Source organism: Pseudorasbora parva, chromosome 13, assembly GCF_024679245.1.
Source record: "Pseudorasbora parva isolate DD20220531a chromosome 13, ASM2467924v1, whole genome shotgun sequence".
NCBI lineage: Eukaryota > Metazoa > Chordata > Actinopteri > Cypriniformes > Gobionidae > Pseudorasbora > Pseudorasbora parva.
This window is the reverse complement of record NC_090184.1, coordinates 28664225-28681785: the sequence shown is the minus strand read 5'-3', so window position 1 is coordinate 28681785 and position 17561 is coordinate 28664225. Positions and strand designations below refer to the sequence as shown.

Genomic DNA, 17561 nt, shown 5'->3' with positions numbered 1-17561 from the left:
AGCCACTACATTATTATATCTGATTTCAATCACACCCAAGTAGATTGAAACATAGAACTGTTTGAATTAGGATCATTTTCAGTAATACAGATTAGAATAATAAAGGCAAGCTCACAAAGCAAGATCTTTCGCAATGCATTTCAAACACAATTTTTATCAAAATACAGGTTAGACGACTTCAATGTCCAAAACAATAACTCGAGAGTATTCACATTTTCCAAGTAGGAACTTGATGAGCCAGGAAGACAGGTCACTGGATACACAAAACTCACTCAAATTACAAATGATAGTTTTCATCAAAACACTAATGTAAAATGAATTCATGTTAAGGGCAAATCCTTTTTAAAACCTTGGGAAACAAGGACACCCTATATGCCTGGTGTTTCCTCGGTGACTAAGACTGATTTCCCAAAAATGTTGCCCTTTTGCCTTTGCTTCCCCGATGCTCTTTTCCCCCCATGCCAAACATTTACAAATACACTGAACAACACTACAATGAGCTTCTACTGCCACCTTTGAGAAACATCACAGTAAACAAGTCATTGGATGGCTCGTATTCTCCGTCTCTGTTGGTCAATTTACGTTTCGCTATTTAACTGCTTTTTAAACAAGCTGAATTCATTACGCTGTGCATTAACAGTAATGGATCCTTCTATGTGCGTCCTCAGGAATAATACCAGACCATGGAGAGAAAACAGAAAACAGGGCCCCTCTTTTCAGTGGAAGTCAGTCTGTTAGTGTTACACCGAAGATGGTGATTCACAGCGGTTCAAGTTTGGGCCTTCAGAGTCACTAAAAAACGGTAGCACTCCTAGCGCTATGACACCCGGATCATCTGGGCCACAACCTCGTCTCCAGTCTGGTTCTGGTCCTGTTGCTCCTGCAGGGGTGAAGGGTAGAGGAAGAGGGTCAATCATTACCCTTCACGCCTACTTTCAGATATGCTTCACTCAGCACTAAGCTTTTTTTTTTACTAGGGTTGAGACATCATGACTTAAAGCATCAGGAAAAACACTGAATAACCAAGAAAAAAAACAGCAAAAGGTTTATGTTTACCAAGCGGTAACATCATTGGATTTCAGGGAAATTTTGACTTCTGTTCTAAAGAACTGTTTAGCGTTACACACTTCATAACAGATATCTGTCCTGTTCTAGTCAGGGAAGTATCTGGAAATATATTTAAATCCTAAAACATTTCTGAATAAAAATGACTTGACAAAACATGATACACATAAGACATTATGTTTACACTACCATTCAAAAAGTTTGGGGTCAGTAAGCTTTTTTTAGATTTTAAAAGAAATGCTCAACAAGGCTGCATTTATTTGATATACAATAAAAGTAATATTAAGAAATATTTATAATATTTTTTAATGTAATTAATTACGGTGATATTTTCACCATCATTACCCCAGGATTAAGTGTAACATGATCTATTTAGAGATCATTCTAATATGATGAACATGTATTATCAATGTTGAAATATTTTTGTGAAAACTGCTAAATTTTCCCCCAGGATTTTTAATGAACAAAGTTCAAAAGTACATAGTTTTTTAAATGGAATTTAACATAAATGTCTTTACAGTCACTTTAGAGAAATTTAATGCATCCTTGTCGATTAAAATGATTAATTTCTTGCAAAAGAAAAAAAAAACTGACCCCAAACTTTAAAACAATTAAAACATTTTTTTTTTTTTAAATTTGGATGTAAATTGTTGTTTTTCTCAGTGAACATTTTGGAAGTCAGTCAGAATGTTTATTCAGCATAAAAATCACAAAATGCGACAAAAAATGACCAGTGATGACACTGCAAAGGTAAAGCCAAGCAAGAAAGAAAGGACCATATCCACCAAACAAAACAAATGCTTAATTTAAAAAAAGTTGTAAACAAAACAACATAAAATATATACATTTCAAACAAATCTCATTTCTTTTAAAGTGGTCCCTCAAAAAAAATGTTTTTTCATATTCTCAGGCAGTGATTTCATGATTGAAACTGACACAGATCATTCTGCTTTCTTTACCCTCCATGCCATTAATAATGGTGCTTGGATCAAACGGAAACAGTCACATGATAAAGTCAGTCACATTGCATTAGCGATTCTTAGTCCTGAAGAGCTGCATCAGTACGATGCAGGGAATATCAGTCTTTTATTATGTAATGACTGTAAAGAGATGATCTTTTTCTTGTTAAATATCACAGAATTGGAAATCCAATTTCAGACAATCAGGTCAAAGATATACCACACAGCAGATTTTGCAGATCATGCAGTCTGTTCGCACGAATGCTTAACTAGCAATGAGACATGATGGGACAGACTCAAGCAGCCAACAAGCACAGGAAAAAAGCAGTGGGTGATGCGTGCAAGAGCAGCCAATGACAGCATGTCACACCAGGAGTGGAGTGAGAATGGATCTGCTAAGGAGTTCAATGGCAGCGGAGATGAGCGTCTATGCGAGGGGCGGAGTGTGCTCGGGCAGCCAATGTGCGTTCGTGAGTTCGATGGCATTGTGGAGGTCTTCCTGCTTGACATGGCCCTGCGCTCTCACCTGCATGGCCAAGGCCATTTCTTCTTTCTCTTTAGGTGAGAAGAAGCGCCCCCCGTCACCGCGCTTCCGCTGCATGGCGTGTTTGTGACGCGACTCGTGAAGGTATTTCTGCAGGGGAGAGCACGGAATCAGTCTGGATGCGAGACATAACTCATTTCAAGATGCACATCAAGACTCACCCTTCTTTCTTTAGGGATTTTGCCCTCTGCCTCCAGCTTGGCACGGGCTTGCCGTCTCTTTAAGATACGATGATACTGCTTGGCATTAACATACAGTGGCTCCTCTTCGAGCATCTCGGCCCCTGGCAGAGGGATTCGTTGGATGGCTGGCACAGCACCACCACCTGGCACCATCTGGCAGAGCGGGAAAGAGAGGAAACGGGCAAACAAACTTAATTCATTTTATGTCCAAACCTGAACAGACATAAAAATGTATTTACAAATGTAACAACTTCAATCGATCAATTTAAATCACATGAATTAGCAATCCAGTGATCAGTCAGGTGACAGCTGATGTAATATGGACAGATATATGATGACACACTAGCGTGAGAAAACGACACCCATATAACAGCTGAGTGGATCATTTGTGAAGAGACGACAGGCATATGTCCTCCTTACACCTCAATCGATGCTAAATATTAACAGAACAGATGGAGGTCGCCACTTTTGACTTGCTTCTGAGTAAATCATCAAATTCTAGGAAGATTCCTGAAACTAGGATTATTATTTTTTTAAATCGGAAGACACTGAATGCTTTTACATATTAAAGGAATGGTTTATCTAAATGCAATATCATTATTTACACCCTCATGTTGTTCCAAACCTGTATGACTTTCTTTCTCTCATGAAACACAAAAGGAAAAATGTGTCCTAGCCAATCTTTTTTATATTTTAATGAAATTAAATCCAGGGATCTGGGCTGTCAAGCTCCAAATGACGAAGAATGCACTGTTCACAATTCAGAAGTGGCCAATATGACATGCATTTCAATTCAAATCTTCTGAAGTCAAACAATAGTCAAACATTCCCACTTCACGCGCAACACATCGTGATCAGTCAGAGTGACACCTAATCATTCATGAAGGTCCCATATCTGAGTTCCAGAGAATTAATTACATTTCACCACTTTTATAAGGTTTTTTTTTTTTGGTCATTTTGAATTTTGACAGCTCAGAATCCCAGATACTATTTTTTTCTGTAATTGAAATAAAACTGAGATAAAACAAATATTAGATGAAAAGTGTATACTTGAAACATTTAGAAATGCAAACTAATCATGCCAACACCCTGCTTATACTAGACAAAACAAATTAAATACAATTTAAGGAGCCTAGAAATGTTGCCATTAGGGCTGAGCAGTACACCGAGTGGAGTTTAACCAGTATATCAAAGGCCTATATTTTAGAAAGGAAATATAATGAGGCAATGTCGTTTATATCTATATACAGTAGTTAATTTTACGAGCACATTTGAAAAATAGAGGAGGACAGGGTGAAAATAATAGAATGAGCTGCTGCGGGGAAAGTGCATAATCCAATCTGTGACAGGCTTAATGTTAAGGGCTTCATAAAGAAACAGTTTAAAGTGGCTTGCCCCGTTTGATGCTTTGACGGATACACATCTGATATACATTTGTTGTTTTACATTAAATATGCCATATTTAGATTTTTAGAACAAAATTAATTTAGAAGTTAGTTACACATTAGAAGTGTATTTTTATGATAGGAGTAACTGTAAAATATATATATAAAATGACAGAAGCACATAGCAAAATTACTAAAAATTAAATTAAAATGCAAGATGAAAATATAATGTAAATATTAATAAATGCTATTTTCGTATATAAATTATATTAAAATAACACTGCCACAGAATAATGAAAGTCATTAGTTTGGAACAACATTTGGGTGAATTAGGGCTGGGCTAACTAGGGCTAAAAAATAATCATGATAAAATATTTTATATCAGTCGATATCGATAATAAATCACGATTAATGTCAAATCTTCAGTTTCTTAAGGTTCAAGGCAGATTTTGCTTCTGAGTGAAAGATGTAGAAACTAGAATGCTAATTTTGGTTTCAAAACTACTATTCATTGTCAGAACAAGAAACACATTTTATGTTGGTTTTTTTTACATTTAACAAATCTGAGGTTGTATATTCAAAACATTTTTGAATTCATTAGATTTTTTTTGCTTCACAAAAATAAATATCTTAAAGCAGCACTAGGTAACTTTTCAACCTTCATAATATATTTTTTAAGACTCTTGTGATGATAAATCGACTTACAATAGGTTGAATGACACGTCTGCCATAGCCTGATGGGGTCTGTATCGTTTTTAATCGTACTTTTAAACTTCGGGTTTCGGGTAGTAACCCGAGAACAAAAAGAACTACAAAATTCAACTGCTTTACGGCATATACGTCACTTCCACCAACACCCACACTTCCTTAAATTCGGACGTGCGAGCCCAACTTTGTTCGTCGGATAATATAGTCATGTCTGAAGCAGCAGAGACAAATAAGAAAGAAAAGGTTTTGTTGGAGGAAAGCAATAAGAGGAAACGAGAGAGTGATGTGATTAAAGGCAGGAGGAGGATCAACATGTGACCAGCATTTGCTCGTCGGCGTGAGCTAAAGGAGGCGTGCCCGACCGACGCTGTAATGCATGTTACGGTGATTACCTACCACTCAAACATTGAACTGAAGTATCATATAGATTCTGTAAAACGGTAACCAATAGACTACTATAATGACGCTGGCTTGTAAACGTGAGCATCGTGATTATTTGGCGTTTGAAAAAAATAAAACCCATGAAATTATATTCATATGACATGCTGAAACATGCCACTGACTGTAACGTTACCTGGGATGAAGACATTTCACACGCGACGCCAGAAGAACTCTGAACTCCTCTTGCAGTGTTCAACGACCCGCGGCGCCACTTTTATGAAGTTATTTGGCCCGCACCGCACCACTGTATATATTTTTACAACCTGCCGCGCACCCGCGACCGTTAAATAGACATACGGGGTCCGCGGGTTATGAGACGACCCACGCATCACTAGCTCAGGGCTATCAGGGCTGTCATGTCAACAAATGCACGCGCGATGGCATCCCCTGTTGTAGGATGACAGAGCTTACGACAGTAGTTGAGGACATTATTTTTTCCAAACTGTAGGGGGACCCCGAGAGCAAAAGTAGCCAAGTGCGGCTTTAATAGGAAATGTATTTCTTTTAATTAGTTTCTGCATATTCTAATGGGTGATATTTTTTCAACTCATTAAACTTCTTTCTGACTTTGATGGCACGTACCTTTGGCACAGTTTGCAGTGCAGGCGGCAACATTAATAATTTTATATGTTTTGTTTTTTAGAAATGCATATTTGACAGTAGCTTGATTTAGGATGCAGAGGTAAATAAAAAACAAAAAACATTAACATCTGTACAAATTTGTATTTAAATTCATTTAAATATTCTGAGAGTTTAATTTAGGACTTTACTTTTATTAAAATGACCATTGGTCATCAGAGGTGGAAAGTAACGAATTACATTTACTCGCGTTACTGTAATTGAGTAGTTTTTCTGTGTACTTCTACTTTTTTAAGTAGTTTTAAAAATATGTAATTTTACGTTTACGTAAGTACAATTTTATGGAAGTATTGTACTTCACTACATTTTAAACCACATCCGTTACTGAGTAAAAATAAATCATTAATGCAAAGGGGAGGGAAAAAAACACGATCCGGAAATGACTATATTGAATAGAGCGCGCGGGAGAGAACAAATGCGCAAATATCAGATGGAGACGAACATGACAGACGTCAGTGACGCAGACCCAGGTGGAAGCAAAACGCGGTCGTTAACCCCTGGCTAGTATGGAAATACTTTGGATATAGAAAAAAATAACGTGGTGTTGTCCTGGAGGATGGCAAATTTGCACAAAATGTGGATGCAAATGAAGAAACACATAGAACATGTTCGGGCACACATCCCTCTGTGCAGATAAAGGTATGTTTATAACTTAAGGCCGATTGATTTCTGTGACGCAGAGGGAATCCCGGAATCCAGGCTAGGCCTAGAATAGATCAAATCGCGACATGGCCTGTGTTATTAAAGCACAAAACTATATGAATATATGATCTGCTTGTTCTCTCTCTGTGAATGCTCTGCTCCGTCTACTACAGGACTCTATTATTCTTAAACATTTTAACGAATTAATGGTAAAAAATAAGTTGTTAATCTAATTTATAATAATTTATTGAATTTAGTTTATTAAACATGTTTTATTGAAATTTTAATAAACAAAACAAACAAATGGTTTTAAGTTTGTAATAATTAAGCATTTGTTCAACCAAATAAAAAAAGACCAATCATCTTCATTCATTTAACATCATTTTAACTAGTGATAATAACATAATATAATAATAGGTACAATACTTGTTTAATTGATGTTTTCTGAGATAGTTGTCATATCGTGAAAATCTCATTCTATCACAACCCTACCGGGGAGAGTCCCTCACCCCCACTGTTAAAAAAAAGTAACTAAGTAACTTTTACTCTGAGTACATTTTAAATGAGCTACTATTACTTGAGTCAATTTTTAGACAAGTAATTTTACTTGTACTTAAGCAAAATTTTATTGAAGTAACTACTTTTACTTGAGTAGAATAATTTGTTACTCTTTCCTCCTCTGTTGGTAATCTATAGCCGCGTTTCCACCGCAGGATCTTTACCCAGGAACCAGGAACTTTGGGGTGGTACTCGGTGTGTTTTGACCGCAGGAACCAGGGTCTAAATGAAGTTCCGGGTAAATATTTCCCCCTCCAAACGGCCCTGCTCGCGAGGTAGTACTTTTTCAAAGTTCAGGAACTTTCGAGGGCAGGACTTGGGCGCTGAACATGCTGATTGGTTTAGCATTTTATTTCAACCGGCAAGTCTTTTGCGAGGTTCGTTCTGCGTTCAGTAAATATCAGTGCTCTCTGTCTGATGGTGCACATTCGTCTCAGACATCTCACGTTCAATGTCCGTAATAGCTGATAATAATATACATTGTCATTTTAAATCTAGCTTTACAAGCTTTCTGAATATGCTAGTGCTCTTTTCTGTCGTTGTTAATTACCTCTTTAGTAAACCTATACATAACCAGCAAAAGCAGCACAGCTTGAATCTCTTCCATTCTCGTTATTAAATTGTTTTTACATTTTTCACTGACTGATTACTTTTAAGTGTGCGTCCTTACATGACAGCGCGTGTCGCGCTCATGTTGACAAGAGAGGAAAGTTCATTTTTCTGAAGGGTAAACTTTTAATTTCGTAAGTTATGAAGATAATGTTGGAGTAATGACACAGCGGATATTGCCCCAGGCAGTTTTTACTTTAACTGCGCCTGACAGAACATTTTTTTTTTTCTGAGATGATTATTACACTTTACAACAAATAAATAGCTTATATAATACTGTATTAGTCCTGGTGGCCGTTAAGAGTTGCTATGGCTACAGTTAACAAATTCCAGCTGGTGGAGAAAACAGCATTGACATTTTTGATGCGGCAGACAAACTGCATGTCACAAAATGATTGTGATTGAAAGTCATCACATGTAAACACCAGATCGGTTTAGATAACATCTCATGTAAACAGTCCACTAAATCTTTCAATCGGAATGACAAAAAAAGTGTGCTTGTAAATGCGGTGTGCTTGTAAACGCGGCAAAAATGATTAGTGTCCGTCACTGACTTGGAGGAGCAGTCGCACGCAGCCCTACATCACCCGACTAATTTGCCTAATCTTCACGGAACTTTAAATCGCGGTGGAAACGCAGACAGTTGCAGGTCTGGGGGAAGAAAAGTTCCTGTAAAAAAGTTCCTGGTACAAATTGTTCCGGGTAATTTTGGTGGAAACGGGGGCTTATAGTATCATACATTTAAAAAGTAGTCTAAATAATTTTAGTATAAATACAAATACACAAGTACTATAGATTATTAACAAAAATACTTTCTGCCACAATACCATCATGCAGTTAGTGTTCCTACAGTAAAACATATGTAAAATATGGTGATTTATAGATTGAAAAGCTTAACTGGATAAGGATAATTCATGGCAAACCTTTCTGTTGAGAATGTTAGCCCTGTTTCATTAGGCTTTAAACTACTTTAAATAAACAAGACACCACGTTAAATTCACGTTTTAAGCGCTTCTCATAACGCTGCTTAGTTGCCGTGTGTTTAAGACCGAGCAGCAAATAAAAACATATTGCTAACGCAGTTTCATTCCGCTTTTGGAACATTTATCAAACTTTTGTTATAATTTTATCTAAGAAAATTATATCACAATAATTAGCATTATATCACATAGCCCTAGGGTGAACCATCCCTTTAAGATAAAATCACTAATTTGATCACATATCTATATACATATCTATTTACTTTCAGTAGGCTGGATCTGCATGTAAAAAGGTGAGTCCACAAGCAAGGTGATTGAGTTTTACCACAGCATGCACCCTCCTACACCTGTGATGACTAATGAAGGGGACGGTTTAAGTTTGCTAGATACCTCATCAGGAGGTCTTACCATGACCATTCCCCCAGTGTTCACCATGTTTCCGGATACTGGCAGGGTAACGGTGACTGTGCCCTGCCCGCTGTTGGTTGTGGACGTGTTAGCGGCCCCTGCTGCCTGGACAATCTGAGTGCCTGCCAAGGTGCCTGCTGGGATGGTGATCATGCCTACAGACGGGAGAGAACTATTAGTCCTGACCTGAATAAACTCCAGTAAAATGGCATTTCATGTTCGTTACAACTCGAAACTTATATGATCGAATGTACATTGAAGACATATAAAACAGGTGTTTAAATACCCTGCTGCAGAACTGTGCCATCAGCGTTCACAGGCTGGTAAACAATTGTCTGTCCTTCAGCAGTTTGTGCAACCTGCTGTCCCTGTACTGTTATCTGCTGCCCCTGTAAAACAGAGCACAAATTAATTTATAGTTTATTCAACAAAATTAGAAATCTGAAAAAAATCTGCCTTATACCGGTTGCACAATCTCTATTGATTATAGTTGACATGACAGCATTCTCTTAAAGATGCACTGTGTAAATTTAGCGGCATCTAGCAGTGAGGTTGTGAATTGCAACCGCCCACCGCTCACCCCTCCTCTACATGGAGCAGCTACGGTGGCCGACACTGGACAAGATGTTGCCGTCTAAGACAGCAGAGAGTAGCTAGCACTCTGTAGAGCAGTTTATCCATTTAGGGCTACTATAGAAAGTAGAAACATACCGGCGCAAAATTATGAGTTCACTGTAAGGGGACCTGCGGTGTATGTACAGAAATGTGTCATTCTAAGGTAATAAAAACATAACGGTACATCATATAATGTCATCATACACCACTGAAAACATCGTTATGTATATTACATTGCATTTCTGTCAATAGATCCTCACAAAAATTACACACTGCACCTTTAAATCATTATACACAACAACGTTCCCACTCAATTTTAACCAATTGATTTGTATAATTCCAAATAAATTGACCAAAGAAATTAATAAAGTGTGTTTGAGACCTGGTTCTGGCCCGCAGTAATGGCAGTCTGGGGCTGCTGTATGATGATCTGTTGAGTCTGACCCTGGTGACCCTGTAGCTGCAGAGTTTGACCTCCCTGCAACTGAATCTGACCCGGCTGAACCAACTGGATCTACATACACATGTGAAAAAATTTACAAAACTAAACGCAGTCATAACAAAAATAATAATAACAACAGAGACACAATTAAATCATTTTGCCCTGAAATATAATAATAAAAAGCCATCATTTGATGAAATATAAGCATTATACACTTACCTGCTGAAGGCCTTGAGCTCCAGACACAGGCACCTGCATGATGGTCTGGCCCTGAGCTCCAGACATGGCCTGTACCATGATGGGCTGACCTGAGGATGTAATCAGCTGACCTCCACTCACTTGGACCATCAACGGCTGACCCTGGACCTGAGCGCACACGTAAACTGAAAGTTAGCACGGTGAGACATAGCTATTCAACACTGTATTAGACCTGCACATGCTTTAGGCATTGGTCCTCTTAGCATTTTAAGCATTACACAGGACATATGATGGAAAAGGTTGAATTTTAATGGCCATGTTGTTACAGATATATTACAGTAACATTTTTTTTAATCATTTCTACTGAAGATGACCCAGACTGGTGGTAATAGCTGTAATGAGGCAGCTTGATTTCCACATGTTTGTACTCTTACACAAACATGATCATCCACTCAAAAGACAATCATGCAGTTCATCTAAATCCATACAGTGCTGTCAACTAATCAGTATAAAGTGGTGATAACATGCAAGTGATCTTATAGTAATGTCTCTGAAGTTACTCTACTTTTTTAATTCGGTTCCAGACACATTAAAAGATGCAAATCCCTCTTTAAAATGTGTCCTAAGCAGATGCTTTGATGCCATGGGCAACACACATACACAGTATAAAGCTCATTGGATGATCCGGATCATGATTTGCTGCAGGTAAAAGCAAGGCATGCCGGACGAGCTCACATCCTCACAGACAGTGTGACATGATGCATGCAACATCACAAGCCTGAAGGTCGGAGTTCACACAACTACCTGGAGCGTCTGCACTTGCTGGCCTGTTGCCGTAGCGACGGGTGCTTCCGTTTGCAGCTGTACCGCAGTTACAGTGCCCTGAGCCTGTGGACAATCCCACATCACACTTTGCTCTGCATTGTCTCTTACAGAAATGCACTCTTATTTTATACTTCCTAATCTAATCATGTAACGCACTGTCCATTTGCTAGATTCTAGATGAGTGATTCTCAAAAGTCACAATCCAAAAATTGTTTAACAATTTTTTAAAGCAAGGATAAAAGGCTCCCTATATTTTTTTCCCCTGTCCATTAATTTTTGCCGCAAACTCATCTGTCACTTGCTGTACCTATTCAGTGGAAAAGAAAAGGTGCTAAAGAGGAAGAACAAGCCGATTAAAATCATTTTGTGAACAATTCATCAGTACAACAAGAACATGTATTAAAAAAGTAAGCAGGGTTGATATAATGTTAATTACATATAATTTTTTTGTTCTGAAAAATGTTTTTTTTTATGTTCATGTGTGTTGGAAGTCCAATTTAAAATCAGGCTCCTAAAGCAAAACTATTTGACAACCAGTTCTACAGTGATAAATCAGCAATCTAGTCTAAAAACTAAAATTATACATAGGGGAGAGCGGGCACAACCTAAAAGTTGGCTTGTGTAGATTCACTTGAGCTTCAGAGTATTTAGAGTGCCTAACTGAGATTTAAACCCGGCTAGTGTCTTCTGCTGGTTAGATCAGCATTAAATACTCTCAACTGTTAAATAACAGATATAATATCAGATTTGTCTCATTTTAAATAAACACAAACAAATTAGATGAAAAATTACCTCAAGTAAGAAATTGACTTTTGCTATGGTTAAATAAATGTTTTCTAAAGATTATTTTAATTTAGGCAACAACAACAAAAAATAGTGTTGATATGGCAACTAAATAACAAGTTTCACCATCCTGGCATGTGTGGAAAGTTTTAAACTGTGTGTTACAACTAACTCCACGTTAGGTTGTGCCCCGCTCACCCCTAAATATAGAGAGGACAAAAAGCTGTGATTAATATAGTGATTGCGCACTGGGTGTATTTGTGTTACATAAGCCTTGCTTTTATCAGGACGTGGGTATTTCATTTTAAAGAAGAGAGAATGCAGGCCAGTTCATAGACTATTTACTCAGTCCCTTCCTTGAATTGGTAACCACTTCCTGAAGTAGATTACACTCCTGCTATTTTAAAAATACTACTGCACCCGATACAAATCTGCAGTGCATGCAGTTAAATGTACAATTTAGGTAAGTTTAAAAATGCATGGGAAAAACCAAATCAATCACACACAGAGCCATGGTCTTTTTCCCCACCACAGTAAAAGTCACTGATTAACAGTAACCTGTTTACATTGGCTCTTACCTGCTGCTGGATTTGCCCATTGGCAGCTTGAACCACTATCTGATCCCCGGTTGTAGCTGTATATTGCTCCATCTTTCCTTCCTCACCTAATTTGTCATAAAAACATCAAATAAATAAATAAATGAGGTGCAAAGTGTTACCTGCTTATTATTCAGTATAAACACAACTAGCAGACTTCTATGAAAACAGGAATTCATGTCGTGATGTAGAACACACAAATGCCTAGCTACAGGTTTTGGCCAGAAGCCAGGTGTATTTTGAGACTGAATATTTCCTTGTTGGAGGTGTTTAACATTATGAACGGCATCTTATATTACCTTTTGCTACCTAACTGATTGTCTTATGCTTTTAGCTGCACACAGTAAGTGACTGACAAGTTGACACGGTCTTAATAATTCACAAATTTGCAACATTTCACAAACATGTGCTACTTTGTTATGGGCAAACCAATGTAAATAAAATAGGCTGAAATTCAACCTGTTTTTAATTAATCAAAACAGACCCTATATCTCAAACATTTGCAAGTCTGCCTTTGTTTTCGACCGCCTCACATCATGCATGTCCATTGTCTGTTCTCGCTCGCGTATCGCTTACGGCTCGCGCTCTCTACCTCTCGCATTAACAGATTTGATTTCTGTATTCGGAATTAGTCATTTGGTTGGTCACTGACAAACCAATCCGTGTTGTCAGCTACCATTTCCCTTAGAGCAAGCGCAACCCTTTACCGTTTCTCCGGTTGTCCGGTACCCTTCTGATTGGCTCCACTACAGATCTCAAAAACCCAATCAACACAGTGGTGCGGACAAAATGGCGCAAAATGAGCCACACAGAGAAGAAAGGGGGCCGGCTTGACGCATGTGATCGGCGAACGGAGCCGAGTGTTGCCGAGTACAAACGATCTGAGTCGGAAAGTATCGAATGACTGCGGCGCATGCGTGGATAAACCATGCTTCCGGGGCAATGTCACCGTGAAAGGAGAGGAGCAAGAGTAACATGTGAGTGTTTCGCAGGCACTGTTTACTAAATGTGTACAAACAGCATTTGGCATTATATGGTTGTATAAATGTTTAGTTTGAGCTACGAAAAAGAGCACGGTAAATTTGGCCTTTTTGTATGAGGGTTTAGCAAGCGTTGGAGTGGCCTAGAAAGTGCTTTTCAGTTTATGGAATAACATGTTATATGAATCAAGGCGAACGATAGGAAAAAAATCTGTAAAAACCTTGAGTAAGTTATATAGATAGAAAAAAAACGTGAGAGTTTTTAGGTGTTTAGCAAGCTATTATTGACGTGGAGAGTTCCAGCTTGGTACAGAAGAAAACAACTCATTCAAACAAGAGTCTTAAAAGATATATATTGACATTGTAATTGAAATCTACAGAGATTTTATTACACAGATAGATAAAGTTTAATAAAATAACAAAATCTTCTAGTCTGAAAGAGAAAGAAAGAAAGAACTACAGACAGTTACTGTCTTAATGTATCTGCAGTCTGACAACAGAATAAACCATGTATTTGATTTTTGTATTTTGTAATTTCAATATGTATAGATGACCCTTTCATGATGATGAAAAAATGTATGAGCTATTCAACAATTAAGAGAACTATTTAAACTTAGAAAACTTGCCTGTAATTTTGCTTGGATGTCATCATTGTGTTAAGATGGCAGTACCAGGAAATAAATCTGTGACCAAAGTACCTAAAATCACGTTAAAACTTCCCTGAACTTGTGTAGACATCTTACATTTACATAATAAATTAACATTATAAGCTTCACAATAAGAGTTGCTTTTTAATACCACACCAAGATATGTGAGAAAAATTGTGGTCACTATTGTGACTACCAGTGGGATTTTTTTAGTCTAGTCTTTCAGTGTGTTCTCAGACTTTTCTTCAGACTCTTATTTTAAATAGTTATTTAATAAATAGTCTGCTTTTAATGTTGGATTAAGTTACAATTTCAGATGTCACTGTCTTTATGTTTGTGACTGTACAGAATGGCCACACTCATACCATGGAAAATGGCCCACATGTTGGCCACCAAACTGGCTCCTTTCCCAGGACTTGCTGCTTGCCAGGTTTGTCGCCATGCCAGTCGGGGCGCATACGGGAGGTATTCTGATTCACATTCAAAACAGAAAGCACAGGAAGACATGTTTGAAGATGACCATGATATGGATGTAGTGGAGGCCAAACTGAACTCTATTATTAGGTGAGTCCTTATACAGAACAAAAACAAATATCTCTTTCTTCATGTATTAAAATTGTTTCTTGTGCAGTGAAGAGAAGAGAAGGCATAAAGCTACAAAGTTTCACATAATCAAGAGGCAAATGAACAATCCCAGAGACGTGGAGAGAAAGCTCACCTGGGATGCCATTGAACAGATAAGGTATCAGTGTGAATATGTCTGTTTATTACACAGCTCTTGATTCTGATACCAGTCACAACATTGAACTGTCAGGACTTTAGTATTAATTCTAATATGAGTTAAGCACAAAATCTTAGTATTTGAATATGTTAAATAATTAATTCATAAAAAAATTAACTTTAATATTTAAATTAAATTAATAATGTCATATTTTGCAGTTCATCTTTTTGCTATGCCCACTTTTATAATGTGATTTTTTTAAATGTACACTATGGTTTGAACGTTAGGGGAACATTAAAAAAAAAAGATCAAAAATACATTGAAAAGAATAATATTGTGAAATTAAATAACTTTTCTATTTTTAATATATTTTAAAATGTAATTTATTCCTGTGATGGCAAATCTTTCTTATATGCTGATTCAATGCTCAAAAAACATTTATTATTATTATAACTTTTTAAAATAGTTGTGCTGCTTATTATTTTTGTGGAAACCACAAGATTCTTTAATGAATAGAAAGTTCAAATTAACATTTGTGATATCTTTTATAACAATATAAAAGTCTTTATTGTCATTTTTTTAATCAATTTAATCCATCCTTGATGAATAAAAGTATTTTTTTTTTTCAAAAGAGAGAGAGAGAGAGAAACAATCTTACTGATCCCAAACCTTTGAACAGTAGTGTATTTTTATATAAAAAGTGATCTAATTTTAACATTTGTTTTAGCAGATGCTTTAAATGAAACTTTAATGGCACAACATGTAAGATTTTTGAATTAAAATATCCAAAAAACACTCGAACATTGATATATATTTTGTTGACTTGTGTACAGATCAACAAATGTGTATTAACCCAAATGTTTTCAAAAATGTTTAAATCCAGAGAAATATCAATTTTAACCCGGACACGGGCCGTGTCCATGCGTCGCCTATCAATGACATCATACCCATGTTAACCTCGATTTATGGTTTTATTATGTAGAAACCATAGAAACACCAAAGACACTTTAATATATTGTGTGTTTTATTAGACAGGTGAGCAACTGTTTATATACATTCATCGACAGAAAACAAATAATTTTTATTTAGCTTAAAGGAACTGTATGTAAGAAATGTATTTCAATTAATCATAAAATGGCCCTGATATGCCACTAGACATTCAGAAATCATGTTAATTTTAAATACTTATATCACTGACAACACTAGTCTGGCCAGGACATTGACATTTAAAAGTTGTTGTAGCAGCCCTCAACTGATGTTGATGTTGTCATGTTGTGTTTTGGCCGGAAGCGCCACCCTCCACTTATCGACCAATCACGAAGGCAGTAGTGTTTCGGCATCTGGGTTGCCAGATCTGCACAACAGCAGCTAGAAACATTCCTGCTGCATCCCTCAGCCTATCTGGCGACCTCGAATCAGGGGGGAGGGGGAGAGGGGATACACTGCTCTACAGTCATTTGAAAGTGATTGCAGTACCAGTTTTGGCCACAATCTTACATACACTTTCTTTAATACAGAAATCTGTGCCCTGTCTAATCACCTGTCTAATGTGTGCTCACCTGTCAATGTCTTATTGTTTAAGTATCGTTTTCTTGATTTATCATGTTTTACCATGCCTAATATCAATCTAGATTTTTGCAGTGTGCAACAAGTGTCTCATAGCAGCCACTGAGCGAGTGCACAGAGTAGCATTGTAACATAACTTTTATACACACTCAAATGTATTTAATATGATTAAACAGCGCTGCAGGCGTTACCCCACCGTCTCCAGCATTATAAAAGCTCAGTGAAATCAAGGCGCCATCAAGCTACGCCTTTGTTTTGAATAAGCGATCTCTAGCAGTGAAAAATTACAAATTGTGGCTTTAATAAAATATTTCAAATCCAACCTATTTCTATATGTAATAATACTGTCTATCTAAAAATATAGTAGTTATCTGCCACCCCTCCAAACACAGTCATTTGTCTCTTTTCCCAGGTACTTAAAGCAGGAGTCCCCAGAGGAATGGACACTACAGAGATTAGCAGAGGGTTTCTCTGTAAGCCCTGATGTCATCTCCAAAGTCCTCCGCAGCAAATTCACCCCAACAGCAGTCCGAAAGCTAAAGCAGGACTCTAACGTGTTAGCTAGTACTGGTCAACTGTCTCTCAGAGAAGGCAAAACTGAACACCAGCCACTAGCCACACTCTCCTTGGGAAAAACAGGTGCCCTGACAACACAGAGTAAAACAGCCCTTGCAGTAAGGGAGGGTGAGACTGGAATGGCGCCCTCTAGTGGAAACGTAGTACCATCTCAAGTACTATCAGTTGTACACAAACTGACACCTGCTTTGCAGGAGCAGCCAGACTCTACAACAAAAATGGACATGAGAGATATAGCGTTCGAGGAGGAAGAGGAGTGGGATGGGGTGATTCTCACAGAGGAAGAGTTGGAGCACATCACACAAACACTGCAGAAAACCCCCAGCCCAGTGACACAGAAGGGAAATGAGTTTTTTGACAGTGAAGGCAACTTCCTGTACAGAATTTGAGTGGCTGCCAAGTTATCCATGTTTATCAAGACACTTGTTGCTAAAGTGTAGGCCTGCTCTTTTATGATTTATAAACTAATATATGGCTTATTGTACACTTTCT

At 37.5% G+C, this 17561-nt stretch overlaps 3 protein-coding genes across 17 annotated transcripts in view; 2 read left to right on the top strand and 1 right to left on the bottom strand.

The window, feature by feature from the left end:
• The window catches only part of gnai3 (guanine nucleotide binding protein (G protein), alpha inhibiting activity polypeptide 3), a 354328-nt gene that overhangs the window by 198654 nt on the left and 138113 nt on the right, over window positions 1-17561 (top strand). The window lies entirely within an intron of this gene.
• On the bottom strand, window positions 107-13389 carry nfyal (nuclear transcription factor Y, alpha, like). 15 transcript variants are annotated; one of them, XM_067413767.1, is made up of 10 exons: window positions 13287-13389; window positions 12562-12647; window positions 11177-11263; window positions 10397-10543; window positions 10118-10249; window positions 9407-9509; window positions 9103-9275; window positions 2730-2903; window positions 2551-2658; window positions 107-880 (listed from the first exon to the last, which is right to left on the bottom strand). In XM_067413767.1, the coding sequence occupies exons 2-10, from the start codon at window positions 12631-12633 to the stop codon at window positions 818-820; spliced, it is 1059 nt and encodes a 352-aa protein (XP_067269868.1). In that variant the 5' UTR covers window positions 12634-12647; window positions 13287-13389; the 3' UTR covers window positions 107-817. The 15 variants fall into 15 exon arrangements, with proteins under 15 accessions (XP_067269868.1, XP_067269869.1, XP_067269876.1 ...); XM_067413768.1 differs by having other exon boundaries at window positions 9121-9275; XM_067413775.1 differs by lacking the exon at window positions 11177-11263 and having other exon boundaries at window positions 9121-9275.
• ngrn (neugrin, neurite outgrowth associated) lies at window positions 13439-17541 on the top strand. The gene is made up of 4 exons (XM_067413776.1): window positions 13439-13556; window positions 14555-14770; window positions 14838-14948; window positions 16906-17541. The coding sequence occupies exons 2-4, from the start codon at window positions 14556-14558 to the stop codon at window positions 17456-17458; spliced, it is 879 nt and encodes a 292-aa protein (XP_067269877.1). The 5' UTR covers window positions 13439-13556; window position 14555; the 3' UTR covers window positions 17459-17541.